The sequence below is a fragment of the Paramormyrops kingsleyae genome, chromosome 9 (genome assembly GCF_048594095.1).
Source record: "Paramormyrops kingsleyae isolate MSU_618 chromosome 9, PKINGS_0.4, whole genome shotgun sequence".
Lineage (NCBI taxonomy): Eukaryota > Metazoa > Chordata > Actinopteri > Osteoglossiformes > Mormyridae > Paramormyrops > Paramormyrops kingsleyae.
Window position 1 is genome coordinate 765459 of NC_132805.1, and position 20785 is coordinate 786243.

The 20785-nt window shown below is 43.4% G+C and overlaps 2 protein-coding genes across 2 annotated transcripts in view; one reads left to right on the forward strand and one right to left on the reverse strand.

The window, feature by feature from the left end:
- The window catches only part of LOC111850403 (uncharacterized), a 49731-nt gene that overhangs the window by 27067 nt on the left and 1879 nt on the right, over nucleotides 1–20785 (reverse strand). The window lies entirely within an intron of this gene.
- LOC111850441 (phosphatidylserine synthase 1-like) lies at nucleotides 970–11406 on the forward strand. The gene is made up of 13 exons (XM_023824342.2): nucleotides 970–1871; nucleotides 2734–2825; nucleotides 2996–3040; nucleotides 5384–5508; nucleotides 5592–5750; nucleotides 6852–7003; nucleotides 7137–7278; nucleotides 7603–7715; nucleotides 8182–8247; nucleotides 8730–8829; nucleotides 9182–9250; nucleotides 9462–9528; nucleotides 9800–11406. The coding sequence occupies exons 1-13, from the start codon at nucleotides 1705–1707 to the stop codon at nucleotides 9889–9891; spliced, it is 1389 nt and encodes a 462-aa protein (XP_023680110.1). The 5' UTR covers nucleotides 970–1704; the 3' UTR covers nucleotides 9892–11406.

Genomic DNA, 20785 nt, shown 5'->3' on the forward strand with positions numbered 1-20785 from the left:
ACGTTTCAACAGTAGGCTAGTTTTAGGAATAAATGAGTTTTTGGTTCACAAACGTGGAAAAAAATGTCTTCAACTATACAAACGTCTAAGCTGTAAGTTTGGTGACCATGGTTTAGGTGGGTTAATGACCTCCAAGCTGTGCATTTTACGTTTTTAAAAGGACCCCAAAGTTCTTCACCTCTCCTGGGTGTTTAAAAAGGTATAATATATTAACCCTTACTTAAGGAGCAGAGCCATTCCCTAGGCCTACTTGTGCAAAAAACTACCTTGACTAGTAATGTTCAGTACAGGGCAACGGTGTCATACATTATGCCAAAACTAACATCATTTACCATTAACAATGCAGACAGTGAATCCATGGATAGCACTTTTTCCCAACATCTTCAGCGGTGTGTGTGTGTGTGTGTGTGTGTGGGGGGGGGGGTTGAATCCTGTCCCTCCTCTATATGAGTGGAGTCAGTCCGTTTCCCTGTGTCACACAGGATTCCTTCAACAATCAAGATATTCAATTATGTGGAATGACCTCTGTAATTGCCTATATTGCTGAAAATATGTATGAATTGCGATGAACAGGCGACCTGCTGCACCCCTGCCAATCCACCAGTTAGGCCAACAATTTTCCCGCTTAACACAGAAATCCGACGTACTACTTACTATGATTATTTACATTTTGCGTATTTGATCATCTCGGCCGATAAGCGCCGCTCTGTCAGGATGCCCGCTGCAGAATATCTTCGCCTCCCCCTCCACCCATCGTTAGCCCCCCAGATTGGTTTCTTTGTAAAACTTACTGTACGATAGGTCGCAGACCTCTGTCCTATAGATTCCCGTACTACATTAGCAATTGGAACACGGATGTATAATGATGAAATGTTTACTTAAAAAACAATGACACCTAGTGGAGACTGTAGCATGTAGCACACTAGGAAATACGCTATATTCCTGAGGACAAACAGGAGATCAAGGACAAATAATCTGATCTTTTGGCTGAAGGGACAAGTAGCAGAAATAGGAGTTCGGTCGGTGGAAGAAGGAGAAGGTGTGAGACCACTAACTACACTAAGTCACTCTAAGAAGGAGTAACGTTAGATGGCGGTTCTTTGGCGTGATTAGGCCTACAAAAGCAGAAAAAATGGTGTGAATGTGTATAACAATATAAAATATTTTGATGCTCTTTAAATAGAAATCTACCCCAAGCAGTACCACAAAGGATTTATTCTACTACGAAAGCCAAGTACATGTCTGAACAAACTTACTTGCGTTTTTCATTTCACTGGGAACAGAAATACTATGGATCTGGAAACGCTTTAATTCCCTCTTTGCCTAAATATCCCCCATTTCCCTGGACTGCCGCCTCGGGACCGCGCTGCCCACGTGACCCCGATCAAGTTTCACTCTCTGGGATTCGGTGCGGAATTCCAGAAAAAGAGTCGGTCGTTATTCCGAGTCAGACTATCAGAGTTGACCTTGCTCATGACTTGGATATAAATATATACAATCACCTTTACAAGTACGGGTTTTGTTGCGGAGAGCACGCACAACTCAACAGTACGACGCACTTTTTATTTCGCGTGCATCAGCTCATTTTTCTCCGTTAAATAGCCTACTGATCATTTCACTAAGCAGCCGCCGGTTAACTCGGTGATCGCGGATAGAGGTCGATTAACCCGAAAAAACATTATCCGGTCGCATTTAGCTAGAGTTATGGCGACGCAGACCTTGAGCAAAGATGATGTCAGCTACAGGCTTCATTTCCGCATGATCAACGAGCAACAAGTGGAGGATATTACCATCGAGTTTTTCTACAAGCCTCACACGATCACGTTGCTCACTTGCACCGTGATCAGCTTGATGTACTTCGCTTTTGCAAGGTGAGCGACGATACAATTCGCGTCTTGCGGGCGCCAGTAACTTGCAGCAGCAGTTTGCTGCTCGATAATGTTTGTCATGGTCGCGTGTTTTGCCGATTAGCAGCATACTCATGTTGCAACAGCGATGCGAAACGTTGTTTCCTTCAGTCATAAATGTTCAGCTAGTTACGGATATTATTTACAGAAGGGATTGGTGTGAAAACAGATCGCCGTTAAACCCCTGAGGCTCCTGTCATTTTAAGGACCTCCTTTGGCAGTTTTTCTTAATTTGCAAACAGGAATATTCCCACGTTTCGTCCTTGCTTCCCTATGGGGACACGCCCACCTCAATGATATTATACCGACGCCAGATTTTTGTTTGTTAATATTCAGTTAATCGTTCAAAACTGCACTCTGGATATTTTGGGGCGTAATCGCAAAAGGTTGCCAGTAACAGTGACGTGTTAAAAGACTGGGTGATTCCTGTGAATAGGCTTCCATTTTCCAGCTATCTTGTTTCTCTGTTGTCTTTGTCACACGAACCGAGTGCGTTTATTAGTTCTGTTAGCCACCAAATAATAAAATGCCACTAAATTACATCAGAGAATGTGATGGAAATCCCACAGACCCTTCTGTCAAAACATAGAAAGCAGACACGCAGATATTGCAGTCAACTCCTTTCACGATGCCGACTGTACCCAAGCAATTAAGTGTCATTTCCATCCCATCTTTTCATATAAATGCAGACAGAAGTTCAGCGTTTTTAAATAGAGCTAAAAAGTGCAACAAAGTTTACAACTTGTATGTGTGTTTAACTTTGTATTTAACTATTTCACACCCTTGCAAACCTGGCACAGGTAACTGGTGGTTGTTCCTCTAACAGGAATGACACGGATCCAGACAGCAACTTAAGAGTGGGCCTCCTGTTGGCGATCTTCTTCTTTCTCATCATTAGTGTCCTTGCCTTCCCCAACGGTACGACACTTTTACTGATCGCACGTGGGCAGTAAGTACGAATGACTGATCCACGACATCAGCTCCTTTCACTTGGGGGAAATTGTATGGATTTGGATTGGATGCGCCATATTGGAACCCAGGGAACTTTAAAATAGGAATTATAAGCCATAACCGTGTGTCTGTTTCAGGTCCGTTCACGAGGCCACATCCAGCGATATGGCGCATGGTTTTCGGTGAGTTGCGCTGTTTGTATAACCATACAAAACATGTTGCTGGCTTTAGTTTATTTTTAAGTTAAGCTGAGGGATAATTACAATTGTATTAATTGACTGTCTAGCTTCAACGACAGGGAATTACTGGTGTAGCGCTAATCAGCACCTCTGAGGGCCACCGGAGGGGTTTGTTCTATAAATTTGTGGCCGCAGTTGTCATTTCCCTGAGTTCGACGTGTCCCTGGGTCAACAAGGGAGGGGCTTATGTTTCGCTTCTTTAACCAATCAAAATCTTCGTTGGATGACATAATCACATCTGTCTATTTTTTTCTAATTTTCAAACTCAAGGCTTTCAGCCATCCAGCTGTCAGGTCAGGGGTAGCGTGTGAGTCAAGCTGAGCCTCTGTGCTTGTGATCAGAAGATTGCCGGTTCAAGCCCTGTTATTGTTGTTGGTGTTATAATAACAGTAATAATAATTATTATTACTATCGCCATCATTAAATAAAATCACCCCCTTACATTGCTCTGTAAGCATATCCCTATGCTTTGTGTTTATCTATGACATGTCCCTTAACGAAAGGCATACACAATAAAATAGGTACTTTAGAAATCTGTGCACATTGTTGCTTAACAAAAAACACCGGTTTTAATTAATATGGTGATAAGATGAAGACTGTAATTGGTTAAAGAAGTAAAACGCAAGCATCTCCCTTGTTAAGCCAGGGAGGTTGAATTAGGATGTGCCAATTAAGTTATATTAAATAACATTACCTCTCTCCTTGCACCCATTTATCTGCAATGCGATTCTGGATAGACAGAGTATGTGATGTTCAGATGTAAAGTGAAGGGACAAGTCCAGCAAATGCTGAAATATTAGTGTGTGTGATTTAATGCTGGAGTAAAACTCATTGCTGTTAAGTTTATGTGTGACTTTTTATATAACTCGTAAATCTACTTTTTTTCATGATGTTCTCTCTGCCATGTACACGTTTAGGTTTAAGTATCAATGATGTCTTTAAATCATACTCATCCTGTGGGCACTGCTTATATCATAAACCATACCTCCATGTTACTGGAGCAGAGGATCTGTTGATGCCCTTTATATGAGCGAAAGCTCGGTTTTATTGAAAGTCCAGTGAGATTTTCACGGGCCTGGTGGTGTGAGGATGAGGGCCAGCCAGTCACATCCCACCGCGAAGGTTTGTTTCCTGCAGGTCATTGTTAGGATGCGCGACTGTAGTGTGCGTGTTTTTGTGAACGGATTAATTTAATCGTCTGTGGGTGAATTGCAACCAACAGAAAATATGGCGCTGGAGTGGGTCTCCTAGTTGGCGTTTAGCTTTGCATCGAATTAGCACGGAACCTCAGTACCAGATGCAACTTAGTCACAGAAAAAAGTCCAGATTTACAGACTAAAAAGATCACAATTGAAATACAAAGTTTATTGAAGTTTATTCAAAATAAGATGTGAATAATACTGAATGTAGATTTTAAATGCTTTAAGTAAAGTAATATGAAACAAAGAGTGTACAGAGATAAAAGGAACATTATTACTGGGAAAGACTGGGGGCAGCTTGCAAACCAGCAATGTTAACCCTTTCATTTCAAAATGTACTCGCCTTTTGTTTTATTTTTTTATATTACAACATAAATGTAATTGTAACCAGTTATGGTTACTGAGAAGAAATATATAATTAAATTAGTTACTGATTGAAGTGTGGGTGATTACAAAGGGGTTACACCTGAATATTCTTTTCAGTAAAAAGCTTATATGTAGAATATAACATTAATTTTGTTGCTTTGCATCTTTTTACTGTGCAGAAATGCCGCCTTTTGGCACATTTCCAGACAACGCAACTTGTGACTGTGACTCTTTATACTCAACTGCTTGGTTGAAACAAAATCTTGGTCTGGATTTGTAGTCTCTGGGCCTGAAATCTCCACCTCCAGTCAGAAGTGAATTCATTTATTGACCGACTGACAAATTATAATATCTAGTGCTGATTAATAAGAGAAAATTTGCATTGTTACCCACTTTGGAAATGAAATCTGAGACCGTGTCTGATTGCAGCTTTTTGTTTGTGATTTTTGCACTTTGCACTTTGCACCTCTGCACCATTGCACTATGTTCCTTACTGCATATACTGTACTTCATTGTTGTATATGTTTCTGTACATATGGTATACATGTTTCTGTACTTATGGTATACATGTTTCTGTACATATGCTATACATGTTTCTGTACATATGGTATACATGTTTCTTGCTTTATGTTTGTTCTGTGTAAGTACTTTGAAATCAAGGAAAAAAACGAAATTCCTTGTATGTGCAAACAGCTGATTCTGAGTCTGATTTTTGCCGCAGGTCTCAGTGTTCTGTACTTCCTCTTCCTGGTCTTCATCGTCTTCCTGAACTGGGAACAGGTGAAGAGCCTGATGTACTGGCTGGATCCTGATCTTCGCTACGCCACCCGTGAAGTCGAAGTCATGGTAACCTGAGTTACACGGGGAATGGGGTTTTCACTGCCGGTTCTTGCGTGACGGCTGCTCCTTTCGCCCTCCCCGCTATGCAGGAGTATGCGGTGAACTGTCACGTCATCACCTGGGAGCGCATCCTCAGCCACTTCGACATCTTCGCCTTCGGGCACTTCTGGGGCTGGTCCATGAAGGCGCTGCTCATCCGCAGCTACGGACTCTGCTGGACCATCAGCATCACCTGGGAGCTGACGGAGGTACGCAGCCGCGATCCAGCGGGCAGGAGTACGGGGCCGTCGCGTAGCGCTGGCGAAGACCCGGGCGAAGACCCGGGCGAAGACCCGGGCGAAGACCCGGGCGAGCTGCAGCCTTCTTATCAACCACCAACACCTGCAGACGTGTGGAAGATGGGCGGTATCTGGCTTATATGGATCAGCCGTTCTTACTAAGCAATCCTAACATAATGAGTTCTCATGTTAAAATGTTTTTAAAAATTCATAAACAGTTTAATTTGTATAATTTGAACCTCTTTCCAGGATATCAACATGCATCATCTTAGCTGGCCTGAATGTATCATCACACTCACTGGGGTTTTGCTATATGTCTGTTACTTATGTGTAAAGTAAACATTTCTGAATTACCATGCTGACGTAAAGTTGGAGAAAGGCCCTCGTGGGGCTGTGACTGCAGGTGGAGCCCGGCTGTTATGTCGGGGGTGTCGGAAGCCTTCAAAGAGGTTAGGGAGGAGGGAGCGATGGGGGAATGAGTCACCCGAGCGACCTGAGGTGCTCCGTGCCGTAAGCCGGCCGTAGAGGGGGCTGTCGGCCCGCTGGTGCTGGGCTTTCGAGAGTCAAGGATTCAGGGATTGGTCATGTGCAAGGGTTGCGGTTAAAAGAATAATCAGAAATAAACAGTATGATAAATGTCAAATAATTAATCTGAGTGGTACATGTGTAAGGTGTGAGGGTGAAACGGTGTTGCGATACGTGCAGGTAAATTAGACCGACGGTTTCCCACTGATATTTGTGTGTTTCATGGTATGTGCAGAATTGGGTAATTTAGGTCCAGAGAGTAAAAGTCCAGACCAAGATTTTGTTTCAACCAACCAGTTGAGCGTAATGAGTCTCAGTCACAGGGTACTCAACTAGTTGGTTGAAATAAAATCCTGGTCTGGACTTTTACTGTCTAGACCTGAATTACCCAACTCTGAGTGTGTGAGTGGTGATGGGCAGGGGAACAGCGTCATGGCGCCCAGTGAGTCGGCTTCCGCTTGATGCCGCCTGATCAGATGGCCATCAGTCTCGTCTAGCTCACAGTCAAGCTAAAGCAAACGACCACCCCCCCCCCCATACTTCCAGCTGTTCTTCATGCATCTTCTGCCCAACTTTGCTGAGTGCTGGTGGGATCAGGTGATCTTGGACATCCTCCTGTGCAACGGGGGAGGTATCTGGCTGGGCATGACCGTCTGCCACTTCCTGGAGATGCGGACGTACCACTGGGCCAGCATCAAGTAGGTCTGCCGTTTTCTGAGTGCTTTTCGGTAGTCTCGGTGACCACCCACCCAGTCTATGAAAGCGCCCCCCCCCCCCCCCCAGTGGGTGTGTGGCATTTCAGGCTTATGTACATGTTCTTCTGACCTGCAGGGACATACATAGCACTACGGGGAAGATCAAGAGAGCCGTGCTGCAGTTCACGCCTGCCAGCTGGATCTACGTGCGCTGGTTTGACCCCAAGTCGTCCTTTCAGAGGGTGGCGGGCATCTACCTCTTCATGATTCTCTGGCAGGTGAATTTATATTCTAAGCCGGTGTTTCTCCTCCCGTTTCTCCTCCCACTCATTCAGACCCTCAGACAGTCCACATTTTTGCTCCCTCTCAATTCCTAGTTCACTTGAACCAAAGGATCAAGCAATCAAGAGCAGTGAATTCCTGGTACAGGTATGCTGGGGGCTGGGAGGGAGCAAAACTGTGGAGCGTCTGGGGACTGGGTTGAGTATCAGAGATATAAGCAGCTTAGCATTTAGGCAGATTTTTCTTAGCCTGCCATTGCAGAAGGAACCCCAGTCAGGGCCGTTCTTAAAGGTTTCGGTGTTCCGGTTCTCTCTCCTCAGCTGACGGAGCTCAACACATTCTTCCTGAAGCACATCTTCGTATTTCAGGCTTCCCACCCCCTCAGCTGGTGTCGGATCCTGTTCGTCGGTATTATCACGGCCCCCACCGTGCGGTAATATTACTGCTTTATTTTCTCCGCTAACCGCTAATTCTTATCTGCTCCCAAACACGTTAGACACACACGCACAGTGTCGTGGTACTTTTTATAATTGTCTTCACAAAGGGAAAAAAACACTGGTTTCACGGACAAAGCTCTTTAACAAATATCTAATAAACCACTTCACTCACAAAATAAAGCTTTATTGCAGTCTGTAGTGAAATGTTTACAGAAATGCTGCATTTTTGTCTGGACTCATTGAATAATGTGGTCTAGCGTAGTGACAAACCAGACCAGACCAGCACATTCTTCATCTCTTTCCAGTTTGAGATTTATGTTCTGTATATATACTCATGTATTTAGTCTTTTTAATCGCCTGTTCATTTAATCTGAAGTGCTGTTTCATACATGCCACCAGAAACTGTTTGCATTGAAAACTAGCCTCATGTTTTTAACTGGAATTGTTCCTGTTTTGTTTTAGGCAGTATTATGCTTATCTCACCGACACACAGTGCAAAAGGGTTGGCACACAGTGCTGGGTCTTTGGGTAAGTGATTATTCACTGTAGTTTTTAGATTATATAAAAAGATTTTAAAACATTTTCTTGCTGCATCGCATAGTTGCATTTCCTGTTAGGATTCTTCCGGTAAACAAGTGTGTATCCCAGTTAGATGCTTAGATCATGGACTGAGCCTTAGTCCACGCTAAGCAAAGAGCGCTTTAGTGTATTAACTGTGTGCATCAAGTCCAGCTACAAACCAGCTGCAGACACCCTAAGCAGATTTCCAGTCAGATGTACAGTATCGGGCTGATATTTGTCTCTACTCACAAAGTAAACTGCAAAAGGTGTCATTTAATCATTGTGGGCTGCAGCCAAACTTCCCGATGTGACACATCTTCTTTCCCGGGAATATCCTTATAGCCTTTTCCCCTTCCATCCTGGCGTGTGGGGGAGCAGGGGGGGTTACAGCTCCGTGACAGGGCTTTTTGCTGAAACTTTCCTGTGGTGCTGATTCCCTCTTAACACAGGGCCATCGCCTTCCTGGAAGCCCTGGCCTGCGTTAAATTTGGCCAGGACCTCTTCTCCAAAACTCAGGTCCTCTACGTCATCCTCTGGCTCCTGAGTCTGGTAAGATCCTGGATCCGTGTCTCCAGGTTTGGGGTAGGGGTGTGGGGGATTCCTATCGTCACCTCTTTTTTTTGGGGGGGGGGCACTTTCAGTTTGTGTGTGAGTGGAACCTGTGATGGATTGGTACCTGATAAATAGCTGTGGAACATTTATGATGGATAGATCTTAAATAGTGTTCCTCACACACGAACACGATGGAACATGAAGATCTTTGTAGGCTAAATACAGAATGTAGAGGTTGGATGCTTATAGAAGTTTCTAAACCATCAACTACTTTAAAACTGAGAGGACCGGTCCCTTAATCCAGAAGTCTTTCTTTGACTGCCGTTGCTTGATGTATCTCTATCTTAAGGCCTTCATCACCTTCCTCTGCCTCTATGGGATGGTGTGGTACGCGGAGAGGTACGAGACGCATGACAAGGTGAGCGCGGGATGCCCCTTCCCACATGCCCCCCAGGCATACCCCTCCCCAAATCACTGGCTCCGTTCCCAGGCAGCATGCATGGTCAAATCTCAGAATGCATGACGTGCAGGGGCAGTATGTAGGGCCTCAGGGTTTTTTAATGGAGAAATGGACAATGGAGAGACCACTAGACAAATGTGTCATGTTTGTTTACATACCTCTTTTTCAGAACCATTCAGAATGTGAGGATTCCTACGACAGAAATTCGAAAGACTATTGGCCTAAAAGGATCAGAGGTACAGAGGTATTCTGTAACTGAAAAGGCTTGTTGGATATAAACAAAGTGTGACCAGTTTCATAGCCTGACACATCCAGTATGTAAATTGGCTCTCCTTAAATTAAGGGACAAAGTACCTTGTCTAACAACTGTTTTTTTTTTCTTCTTCAATTAAATGTAATTGAAAGGCAAGTTTTACTAAGTCGTTTCTGAAGGACACATGAAAATACTGTGCAAAATGTGTTGTTCTTGTACTCCTGTACCCTCCCCCACCCTGGTCTGAACTTCAGGAGAAGATTCAGGGGCTGCCTTTTGCTCATCCAAGCAGAGGAGGAGTGTGGGCAAGAACAAGGCGGGCAATGGGCAAGACAGGCGGAAGTGAAGACTGGTTTGCCCCTCCCCCCCCAACACCGCTACCACCACCAATACTGTCAGAGACTGGGAATCAGGCATAGAATTGATCTCTGTAGAAGATCTCTACAATCTGAGAGCAAAGAAGAGCAGAGGGGAACGAATCTAGATGGTTGGGTGGAAGATGATATCTGGTGTGATGCCGTCTGGTCATTTTGGACAAACTGCTGTTTTCATTGTACCTCGTGACCTGCTCCCAACCTGTGAGAGTCCTGTGTATGTTGCAGGATAACAGTTCTTCATTTTGACTGCAGAACCCAAGCAGCCAATCAGAGTGCAAATTACTACTGTGAATTTGCGTGCAAGTTCCGCCTATACTATACACACTGTGCTCATTTGTCGGTCTTGAGTATTGTCCTAGTGGCAGTATTTAACACAATAGTGTCTTGCAAGGTATTTCTAATACCAGCATTTATGATTTGAACATAGAGCACTGAACATTTGAAAATATATATATAGAATATCAAGATTTCAAATGGGCAGCTTTGGAAACCCTGGGTGAAACACTTTGAGTACTTTTTAAGTCGTTTGATCTGTGACTTCGGTTTGTAACATTGTGGTGCTTGTTTATGAAGCTGTATTAACAGAACCTGCATGTCGTTGTTTTCTCTTATAGGTTTTCATTATGAGGCCTTAAGTTACCTTCCTAAAATGGGCTTCCTGTCAGTATTGCTTCTTTCCCCTGATGGACATTATCATTCATCTCTGGTACTTGATTCACATTCACTCGTCTGTACTGCTTCCCTCTTAGCTGGTAGGGGTGATGAGATTTGACGGTGACGTTCATCTTCCTGGAAACCATTGCGGATCACGATTGAAAAATTTAATCACATGAATCTGACCGACAGTCATGATAACGTTTGTACAATCTGTCAGCGTCTTGATAAACTTTTTATTGAAGAGTATTTCTTAAGCATGTTGTGTTTTGTATGTTGTAGATTTTGGTTGTATTTTAAGATGCTTTAATAATCACCTGTTTTGGATTATTTTTTTTCCTAACCAATGGGATGATCTTCCTGTAATTTACATGGAAAGTGGTGATAACATTGTATTAACCAAAGGGACACTATTGATATGATACTTTTGTGATGAACTTACATCTAATGAAAGATTCTGTGGCAAAAAATATTTGTGTGTATTACATCCATATATTTATTATGCAGTCAGAATGTTGAGCAGGTGTTCAGAACTGAGCAAAGGGTTAAATTTAAAACATGAAATGGGCTATAAATGTTAACAATGGACTGTACTGTATTTAGGTCATAAAGATTTAAATGTTTCTAGACTGTTTTTCTCAGACTCCCTTTTTATTTTGTTACATTGTGATACATTGTCAGCATAGTAATATATTGACATCTGAATATGTCAAACTTTTAAAATCAGTTATTAACCTCTGAACTCCTGGAGGTGGTGAATGTTGAGATCAGGATATCGGTCACAGTGACTGAAATTTTTTAAAACGCTAATAAAAATATCCTACTTGAAATCAATGTTTCAATCAATCAATCAATCAATCAATCAAATAACCCCTTTTACTGCTTATCTTGAATAGGATCATGAATCTATATACAGTCAAACCTTGGATTGCGAGTGTTTTACAAGACGAGCAAAATTTTAAAATAAATCTTAACTTGATAAACGAGCAAGGTCTTGCAATACGAGTATTACGTATACGCTTTGTTTGCCGAGCGTCACGTGATCAAAACTGAGCCGATGGTTTTTCTCTCACTCTCACTGCGGGATTGTGGGTAATCATTTCCCATGCAGTGTCAGTCGGCGTGCCTTGCTCGTATAGTCAAAATTTAGTAGAAAAGCACCACCCGAATAAGGCCGTAGCAATGCGAGCAATGAGTCTGTTTAACAACAATGCAATGTCCACATTTCCACGAAATCGAAAAGCGGCTGTCATTGGATAGGTTCCTTGTTAAAGTCGCGCAAAAAGAAAAAGATTCCAGTGAGCGAACAGATATGTGCCTACCGGAGGCAGCAAGCTAAGACTGCTCTGCTCAGTCGGGATGAGGCTCGCTGTGAGTGTGCCTACCGGAGGCAGCAAGCTAAGACTGCTCTGCTCAGTCGGGAAGAGGCTCGCTGTGAGTGTGCCTACCGGAGGCAGCAAGCTAAGACTGCTCTGCTCATTCGGGAAGAGGCTCGCTGTGAGTGTGCCTACCGGAGGCAGCAAGCTAAGACTGTTCTGCTCATTCGGGAAGAGGGTCGCTGTGAGTGTGCCTACCGGAGGCAGCAAGCTAAGACTGCTCTGCTCAGTCGGGAAGAGGCTCGCTGTGAGTGTGCCTACCGGAGGCAGCAAGCTAAGACTGTTCTGCTCATTCGGGAAGAGGCTCGCTGTGAGTGTGCCTACCGGAGGCAGCAAGCTAAGACTGCTCTGCTCAGTCGGGAAGAGGCTCGCTGCATGCTTGAGGCCTGGCTGGCTTAGAAGCAGCGCGAGCTGGATGAGCAGCGAAAGCGGAGCCAACAGGAGCGGCAGGTGTTGGAGTGGCAGTGACATATCCAGGTAGAACAAGTAGTGAGCCTAGGGAATGCCATGATATTGCAGCCCAAACCATCACTGATCCACCCCCCTGCTGCGCTCTGGGTACGCAGCAGTCTGGATAGCAAGCTTCTCTGGGGCTTCTCCACACCGTAACTCTCCCGGATGTGGGAAAGACAGTGCAGGTGGACTCAGCAGAGAACAATACATGTTTCACATTGTCCACATCCCAAGATTTGTGCTGCTGGCACCACTGAAACCGACATTTGGCTTTGGCAGTGATGTTGACTATGACCTGACCATGAATATTTACCATCTGCAGTATTTGTGGAAACAGGACAGTCGAGGTTTGCATTTAATTCTGCAGTTGGGCAGCTGTGGTTCTATGTTTTTGGATACAATCCAGGTTAGTACTCAGATATCCCTGGCAAACAGCTTCCTGTGGTGTTTGCAGTTACTCCTGTTGGATGTGGTCTGTCCATAGTGGTGGTAAGCTGACTTTACCCTGCATACTGTGGCTCTCGATACACCACAAAGACTTTCTGTCCTGGTCACAGATGCACCAGCAAGACACGCTTTTGAACTCTGATGTGTCTCACATTATGTTGCGTGGATGGAAATGTTTTGTGTAGAGCTGTGAATTGCTTTGCTAATTCATCTATTCATCAACTAGTTCGAAATAAAATTACCTTGAGCTCGATCTGAATCTCAGAAGTCAAACCATAAATGCCGACCTAAGATAACTTGTACACGCGTGGAAATGAGTTACGCTGCACGTCTCTCAGCGGAAACAAAGGGTAACAAAATATTTGGGGCTTAAAAGCATGTGCAAGCTGGGGAGAATCACAAAGCATTAGCAGGCAGGGGCTGCAAGACTGCAAATGTGAAGGTTCCATCAGAAGAGAGCGGTGGGATTGGCCCTGAAGACGGCCTCTGCAGCCACTCCACGGCTCTGTCTTTCTCCCTATTGCGCTCCACGCGCAGCAGGTACAGAAGAACAGCGGTGATGATCGTCACCACCAGCGTTACGCCCAGGATGATCCCTTGCACACGCATGACCTCCTGGGGAAAAGGCCAGCTCACATATGTCACAGCTCAAATTCCAGTACAAGCATGCATGACTGTGAAACGCACGTGAACGTGTGCACTACTGATTACAAAAGAGTGATGGATTTTTAAAATTTATATTTCTGAAACACAGACTGAATCTCAGTTGTTACTCTTGCATGAGTTATGTTCATATTTTACTTGTTTTTATAAATTAAATAACTTTAATAAGCTGGTATTATTCTGTCTGTTAGTGTTGCACTGGGGGCGGCTCAGTGAGTAACATTACCTTATACTCATTACACTCCCAACCTGAATAAGCTGGTATTATTCTGTCTGTTAGTGTTGCACTGGGGGCGGCTCAGTGAGTAACATTACCTTATACTCATTACACTCCCAACCTGAATAAGCTGGTATTATTCTGTCTGTTAGTGTTGCACTGGGGGCGGCTCAGTGAGTAACATTACCTCATACTCATTACACTCCTTATATTCCTGGCTTTCCTGTTCATATGAGTAGCTTGAATATCGTTGCAGTTCCCAACAGGGTTCCCCCTGCAGTCCAAACACACATAGTGAGGGCCCTGTGATGAACTGGCATCCTATCCAGTTTGTACCCCAGCCATGTCCCATGTGCCTTGTCCCCCCCCCCCCCCCCCCCCATTGACCCTGAACAGGATAAGTAAATGAAAAGAAGGGCTATTCTGTTCACTTTGAGATATTTTCAGGGTTTCGCTAAAGTTGCCGTGAAGTTCTGTTTTCTTTTTTGTTTTAATTTGGGCATTTGTGTCTTTCTTTATGATCTGATAAACGGGAGTAAATGTAAGTTTGAAAATTACCTCTCTTGAATTCCAGAAGTAAATATCAACGGACAACAGTATGACACCAATCCCAGCAACCAGAAAACTGCCAATATTAACAACATAGGAGACCTGGGAGAAACGACCAAAAAATCCATTATTCTTGCTAAGTACATACAAGTGTGCACCTCCAGAAATCAAATACCATCAGTTATACTTCCAGTGTTTTTTTTAACATTAGATTCTAGTTTCACAATTTGCTTGAAAATATATGGCCTGCTTTCACATTGAAGTACCATTAATGACCATGATGAATTGCACCAAACACCAAATGAAAGCGGTTTGCATTATGCAGAGCTAAATGTACGACGTTTGCATGTATTATTATACAGTGGATCAAAATTAAAGAAGTTACATTTTTGTAGTTTACAAAGTCACAGCTTATCTGAATTCCAAGTTATTCTAACATGAATAGAAGGCATGTGTTTTAATCATATTTCATCAGAGAAAACTATCGCACATCACAAAATAAAAGGTTAAACAAGAAATTTGTAGAAGGTCTGCAATCACAATTAGAGTTGCTATGCTTGAGTTTTTGGTTATAATCTGAAATATGTTGGTATATCTGGCAACCCCAGTCTATTTGGCAACATTGTTTGGCATTTTGCAAGATGGTGGGCCTCTCTAAGGTGACCAAACCCTGTGAACACCAGGTTGTTCAGGTGAAGGCCGAGGGGATAACTATAAGTCATTGGAGGAGAAGTTAGTCGTTCCAAGAGCTTAATATCTCAAACACTGAAGCTGTACAAAAAAAGTTAATGTAAGTGCCATAAAAGGCAGGTCACCCACGTAAGGTGATTGTGCAGTAGAACAGGATGATAGGGAGACTCTCAGTAGGTGATCAGTTCAACACCACAGCTGGAAATCACTACTGAACAGGGCAAGAATTTACCTTGACAGGGTCTCGTCATCTGAGACAATGGACTGAAAGCCCTCGGCTGTGACCAAGAAGAATAAGAAGGCCAGACTAATGTTTTGATGAGGAGCATGTTGTGTGGACAGAGCAGAACTGTTAATTTCAGTGATGAAAGCAAGTTTAACTTTACTGGTTCAGATGGGAAACATCATGTGCGGGATTAAATTGGGGAGAGAAAAGTGTGTGAAGTGCTCTGTAAAGTTCAGAGCAGTAAGAGTTACGGTGTGGGGTATGTTCTCTGCCGCAGAAATTCGTTTATAGGCTTCTTCCGCAATAAAATTATAACTGTTTTCTAACTCTGATCACAGACCTTTTTTGAATTTCTTATCTCAAGTGAAGTGTCCAGTCAAATGGTTATACATACAATCCACAGCATACATGGGCATGAATTAAGGTCCCCCTTTGATCATGGTATATATACATAAAGTGCAGAGACTGTAAACAAGACAAGTACAACGTGAGCGAGAGGGGAAAAGGAAATAACTAATAAATAAAAATAACAGAGAATATTCATACGCTGACACATAAGGGGGCTTAGGGGTGCCCACACAATATAGCAGGTATGATGTCAACTGTAGGAATAACAAATACAACAGATGTGACAATAAGACAGATGTGACACAGATGCTAGAAAAGGTCCAGTGTTGGGCTGTGTCCACTGGAAACAATGGTGAGTGCTGGTGGTAAGCCAGGTTTATAATGGGGGTGGTAAAATGTTCAGAGGGAAGAAGCTTAGATCAGTGTTCCCCAACCCAGTCCTCGGGGAACCCCAGACAGTCCATGTCTTGCTTCCACTCAGCTCCCAGATCACCTGTACCAGGTATTCGGTGTTCCTGATTGGCTGGGAGCTGGGAGGGAGCAAAACTTTGGACTGTCTGGGGTTCCCTGAGGACTGGGTTGGGAAACACTGGCTTAGATGCTCCTGTAGCTTCTGCCAGATGGGAGGGGTACAGAGAGAGTGTGAAGGATGGGAGGGGTACAGAGAGAGTGTGAAGGATGGGAGGGGTACAGAGAGAGTGTGAAGAATGGGAGGGGTATAGAGAGAGTGAAGGATGGGAGGGGTACAGAGAGAGTGTGAAGAATGGGAGGGGTACAGAGAGAGGGTGAAGGATGGGAGGGGTACAGAGAGAGTGTGAAGGATGGGAGGGGTACAGAGAGAGTGTGAAGGATGGGAGGGGTACAGAGAGAGTGTGAAGGATGGGAGGGGTATAGAGAGAGTGTGAAGGATGGGAGGGGTATAGAGAGAGTGAAGGATGGGAGGGGTACAGAGAGAGTGTGAAGGATGGGAGGGGTACAGAGAGTGTGAAGGATGGGAGGGGTACAGAGAGAGTGTGAAGGATGGGAGGGGTACAGAGAGAGTGAAGGATGGGAGGGGTATAGAGAGAGGGTGAAGGATGGGAGGGGTATAGAGAGAGTGTGAAGGATGGGAGGGGTACAGAGAGAGTGTGAAGGATGGGAGGGGTACAGAGAGAGTGTGAAGGATGGGAGGGGTACAGAGAGAGTGTGAAGGATGGGAGGGGTACAGAGAGAGTGAAGGATGGGAGGGGTATAGAGAGAGGGTGAAGGATGGGAGGGGTATAGAGAGAGTGTGAAGGATGGGAGGGGTACAGAGAGAGTGTGAAGGATGGGAGGGGTACAGAGAGAGGGTGAAGGATGGGAGGGGTACAGAGAGAGTGTGAAGGATGGCAGGGGTACAGAGAGAGTGTGAAGGATGGGAGGGGTATAGAGAGAGTGTGAAGGATGGGAGGGGTATAGCGAGAGGGTGAAGGATGGGAGGGGTATAGAGAGAGGGTGAAGGATGGGAGGGGTACAGAGAGAGTGTGAAGGATGGGAGGGGTACAGAGAGAGTGTGAAGGATGGGAGGGGTATAGAGAGAGTGTGAAGGATGGGAGGGGTATAGAGAGAGGGTGAAGGATGGGAGGGGTATAGAGAGAGTGTGAAGGATGGGAGGGGTACAGAGAGAGTGTGAAGGATGGGAGGGGTACAGAGAGAGGGTGAAGGATGGGAGGGGTATAGAGAGAGTGTGAAGGATGGGAGGGGTATAGAGAGAGTGTGAAGGATGGGAGGGGTACAGAGAGAGTGTGAAGGATGGGAGGGGTATAGAGAGAGTGTGAAGGATGGGAGGGGTACAGAGAGAGTGTGAAGGATGGGAGGGGTATAGAGAGAGTGTGAAGGATGGGAGGGGTACAGAGAGAGTGTGAAGGATGGGAGGGGTATAGAGAGAGTGTGAAGGATGGGAGGGGTACAGAGAGAGTGTGAAGGATGGGAGGGGTATAGCGAGAGTGAAGGATGGGAGGGGTATAGAGAGAGTGTGAAGGATGGGAGGGGTATAGAGAGAGTGTGAAGGATGGGAGGGGTACAGAGAGAGTGTGAAGGATGGGAGGGGTACAGAGAGAGGGTGAAGGATGGGAGGGGTATAGAGAGAGTGTGAAGGATGGGAGGGGTACAGAGAGAGTGTGAAGGATGGGAGGGGTACAGAGAGAGGGTGAAGGATGGGAGGGGTATAGAGAGAGTGTGAAGGATGGGAGGGGTACAGAGAGAGTGTGAAGGATGGGAGGGGTATAGAGAGAGTGTGAAGGATGGGAGGGGTATAGAGAGAGTGTGAAGGATGGGAGGGGTCTATCACAATGCTGGAGGCCTTGCAGATGCAGGGCTGGAGGACGACGTCCTCAATGGAGGGCAGAGGGCTGCTGATAATAACCCTTTAATTTTGTCATGTGGGACAGTTTTCACTGATGATGTATGATTAATATACATCTGTGCTGTCAGTATTAGAATAACTTTGCATTCAGATAAGCAGTAACTTTGTGAATTACACAAAAATGTAACTCAATCGCTCACTTTGCTAACCTCTGTAAAGTACAGATATTATTTGAGGAATCCTTGGTAATTATTTGGCGTCTCTTGCTTTGCTTTTGTGCGTTATATTACTTATATAAATTTTATTTGATTGATAGTAGGATTGTGCACAGCAGTCCTTTACACTTGAATTCTGAAACCAGCATACCTGCCAACACGTCGGATTTCCCCGAGTGTCTCCTAATTACCCAGCCCTCCTCCCGTTGTACTCCCGATGTGCCAATGTTCCCATAAACAGATTATTATTATCCCGAGAAATGCCGTTTACTTAAATTTCAACTACAAATACAGGCCTACTCACCTGTAGGAATGCAGGGAATTTGTACAGCAGGAAAGACAATAATCCAGAAAAGAAAAACTGGGGGTGGAAAAAAACAGATACGTTGGTCAACTGCTGATTCTCTCAACAGGAAATTTCTCAATAGGACATTACACCATATGTTATGTTTTTATAGTTACATTTTACACACGTATATTTTGATATTTAAGATCACAATACATATATAATAATAAATCGAGCTCACAAAATCACTAAAATGTGCAAGGTACTTTTATTTGTGCTCTCAATTTCCTATTTTGAGCTCTCGAATTAGTTAAGTTGTGCCCACGTTTTGGCTGTTTGTGCCGCAAAACCAGGAGCTGGAATATTGGAACCACAGTCAAGGCATCCTTACATAGTTTTAAGTGCGCGAATACTAGTTGTAAATAAATTGGGTAACGTTTTACTTGACAGGGCACAAATAATATAGTGTTATGGTATTACGCATTAATTAACTACAGACTATGGCTTAGTTACTTACTGGTCTCATGTTAATTCATCATTAATGAATCGTGACGCATGTTTTCTCAAGCAGTTACTATATTGTTACTATATCTGTTAGAATTCTGTAAGACTGAACTACTGAGGGAAGAACAGAAGAAAAAAGCAATGAACAAAACAAGTGAACTACTGATCTCATGTTTGTTCATTAATGGATCGTGATGCATCATTTATCATAGGCAGGGACTATATGATTTGTTTGGAGGACGAAATGTGACATAATCATAAATAAATAAATAGTAATACAAATGTATTTAATTTTTAATTCCAACAGTTTATAGAAAAATGAATGTATTTAATTTTCAATGCCAAAGATTTATTGAAAAATAAATGTATTTAATTTTTTATTCAAAAAATTTAATTTTTGGCATAAATGGAATCATACATATGAACGGTATAGCAATCTGATGACCCGGAGAGTCGTGCAGTGCGAACCTAGCATCACCAACATGAACAGCAGCTAGCAAGGCCAAGGTAATGGAGCGCAGATCAGCAAAGTCCAATCGTACTTTAGAAAAAAGGTTAGAGCTGCCCACCTAAAAAAAAAATCGTTGGAATACAAAAAACAATTAAAAAATCTTAGGAATACAAAAGAACAATTAAAAATTATGTATAATTTAAATGTATTTTTCCAAAAATCTTTCAATACAAAATGTTTTTTTCTCTATAAATCTATGAAATAGAAAATTAAATTAATTTAAATAAACTTTACTGTTGGTTTATTTATTTATGATTATGTCAAAATTTCGTCCACCACAGTCATTAGTAACTGAGTTACTACTGAGAATATTTGTGCCCCATCAAGTAAAGTTACCATAATTGTTTTACTGAATTTCAAAAAAAGGCAAATCCATAAAAAGTACCTGATATATAAATCCTAACTAAATGACTACAAAGCGTAGTTTTTGTTCATTAAAAAATACAGGAGAATAAATCTGGAATGGGAGACGGTATGTATTATTATAAAGGCCTGGAAATGTATATATTTCGGTTATTACCATTGGCAGAATTAAGAATTAGATTACCATAACCACTGATTTCCACCAAAGAACTTTGACACTTTGTCAGATATAGAAGAACATTCAGATTAGAATGGGAGCCACCTTATTACTGTACAGACATGTCAGCGAATCTATTTGCTACCACAATACCGTAGTATTTGCGCCTAAGCAAAAGTGCGGATGGATTGAACGGAGTTCCAAAACAATAGTACTGTATTTGGTTTTCTGGGCACAAATAACTAACACTTGTGTACAACTTAATTAATTCGAGAGCTCGAGATAGCAAATTAAGAGAACGAAAACAAGCAACGTGCGCATATTTTAGGGATTTCGTGGGCTCGATTTAGTATTTCTTGGGTATATTAAGCTAAAGGATGAGCGTAATTTAGTATATTAAGCTCGTGGTGGATTCAAACATGCATCCTACCAGAATCCCGGTGAGAATTGGCACTCTGAGCAGGATTCCCAGAGTCACCACTTCCGAAGTAGCTGTTACAATCCCAAGTCCATATATCGTGATCCCGCATATAGTCTGAAAAGCCTAGTGAAAATTTTACAAATTATATATCAGAGACATAAAGATTGCAGGTTCGAATCCCCGACCAGCAAAGCACCACTGAGGTACCCTGAGCAAGGTACCGCCCCCAAGCACTGCTCCCCAGGTGCTGAATAAGCTGCCCCCTGCTATGTCACATTGTCACATATGGGTTAAATGCAGAGAACACGTTTCGTTCTTGTGCACTGTGTGCTGTGGTGTGTCAACAATGACAATTAATCACTAAATTCTAATATTGCAAATCTCTAAATAAGCCTCCAATAAGTATAGATTTGCGCTAGAGGCTACACAATTGACATGGTTAATTTCATACTTGTTTTTA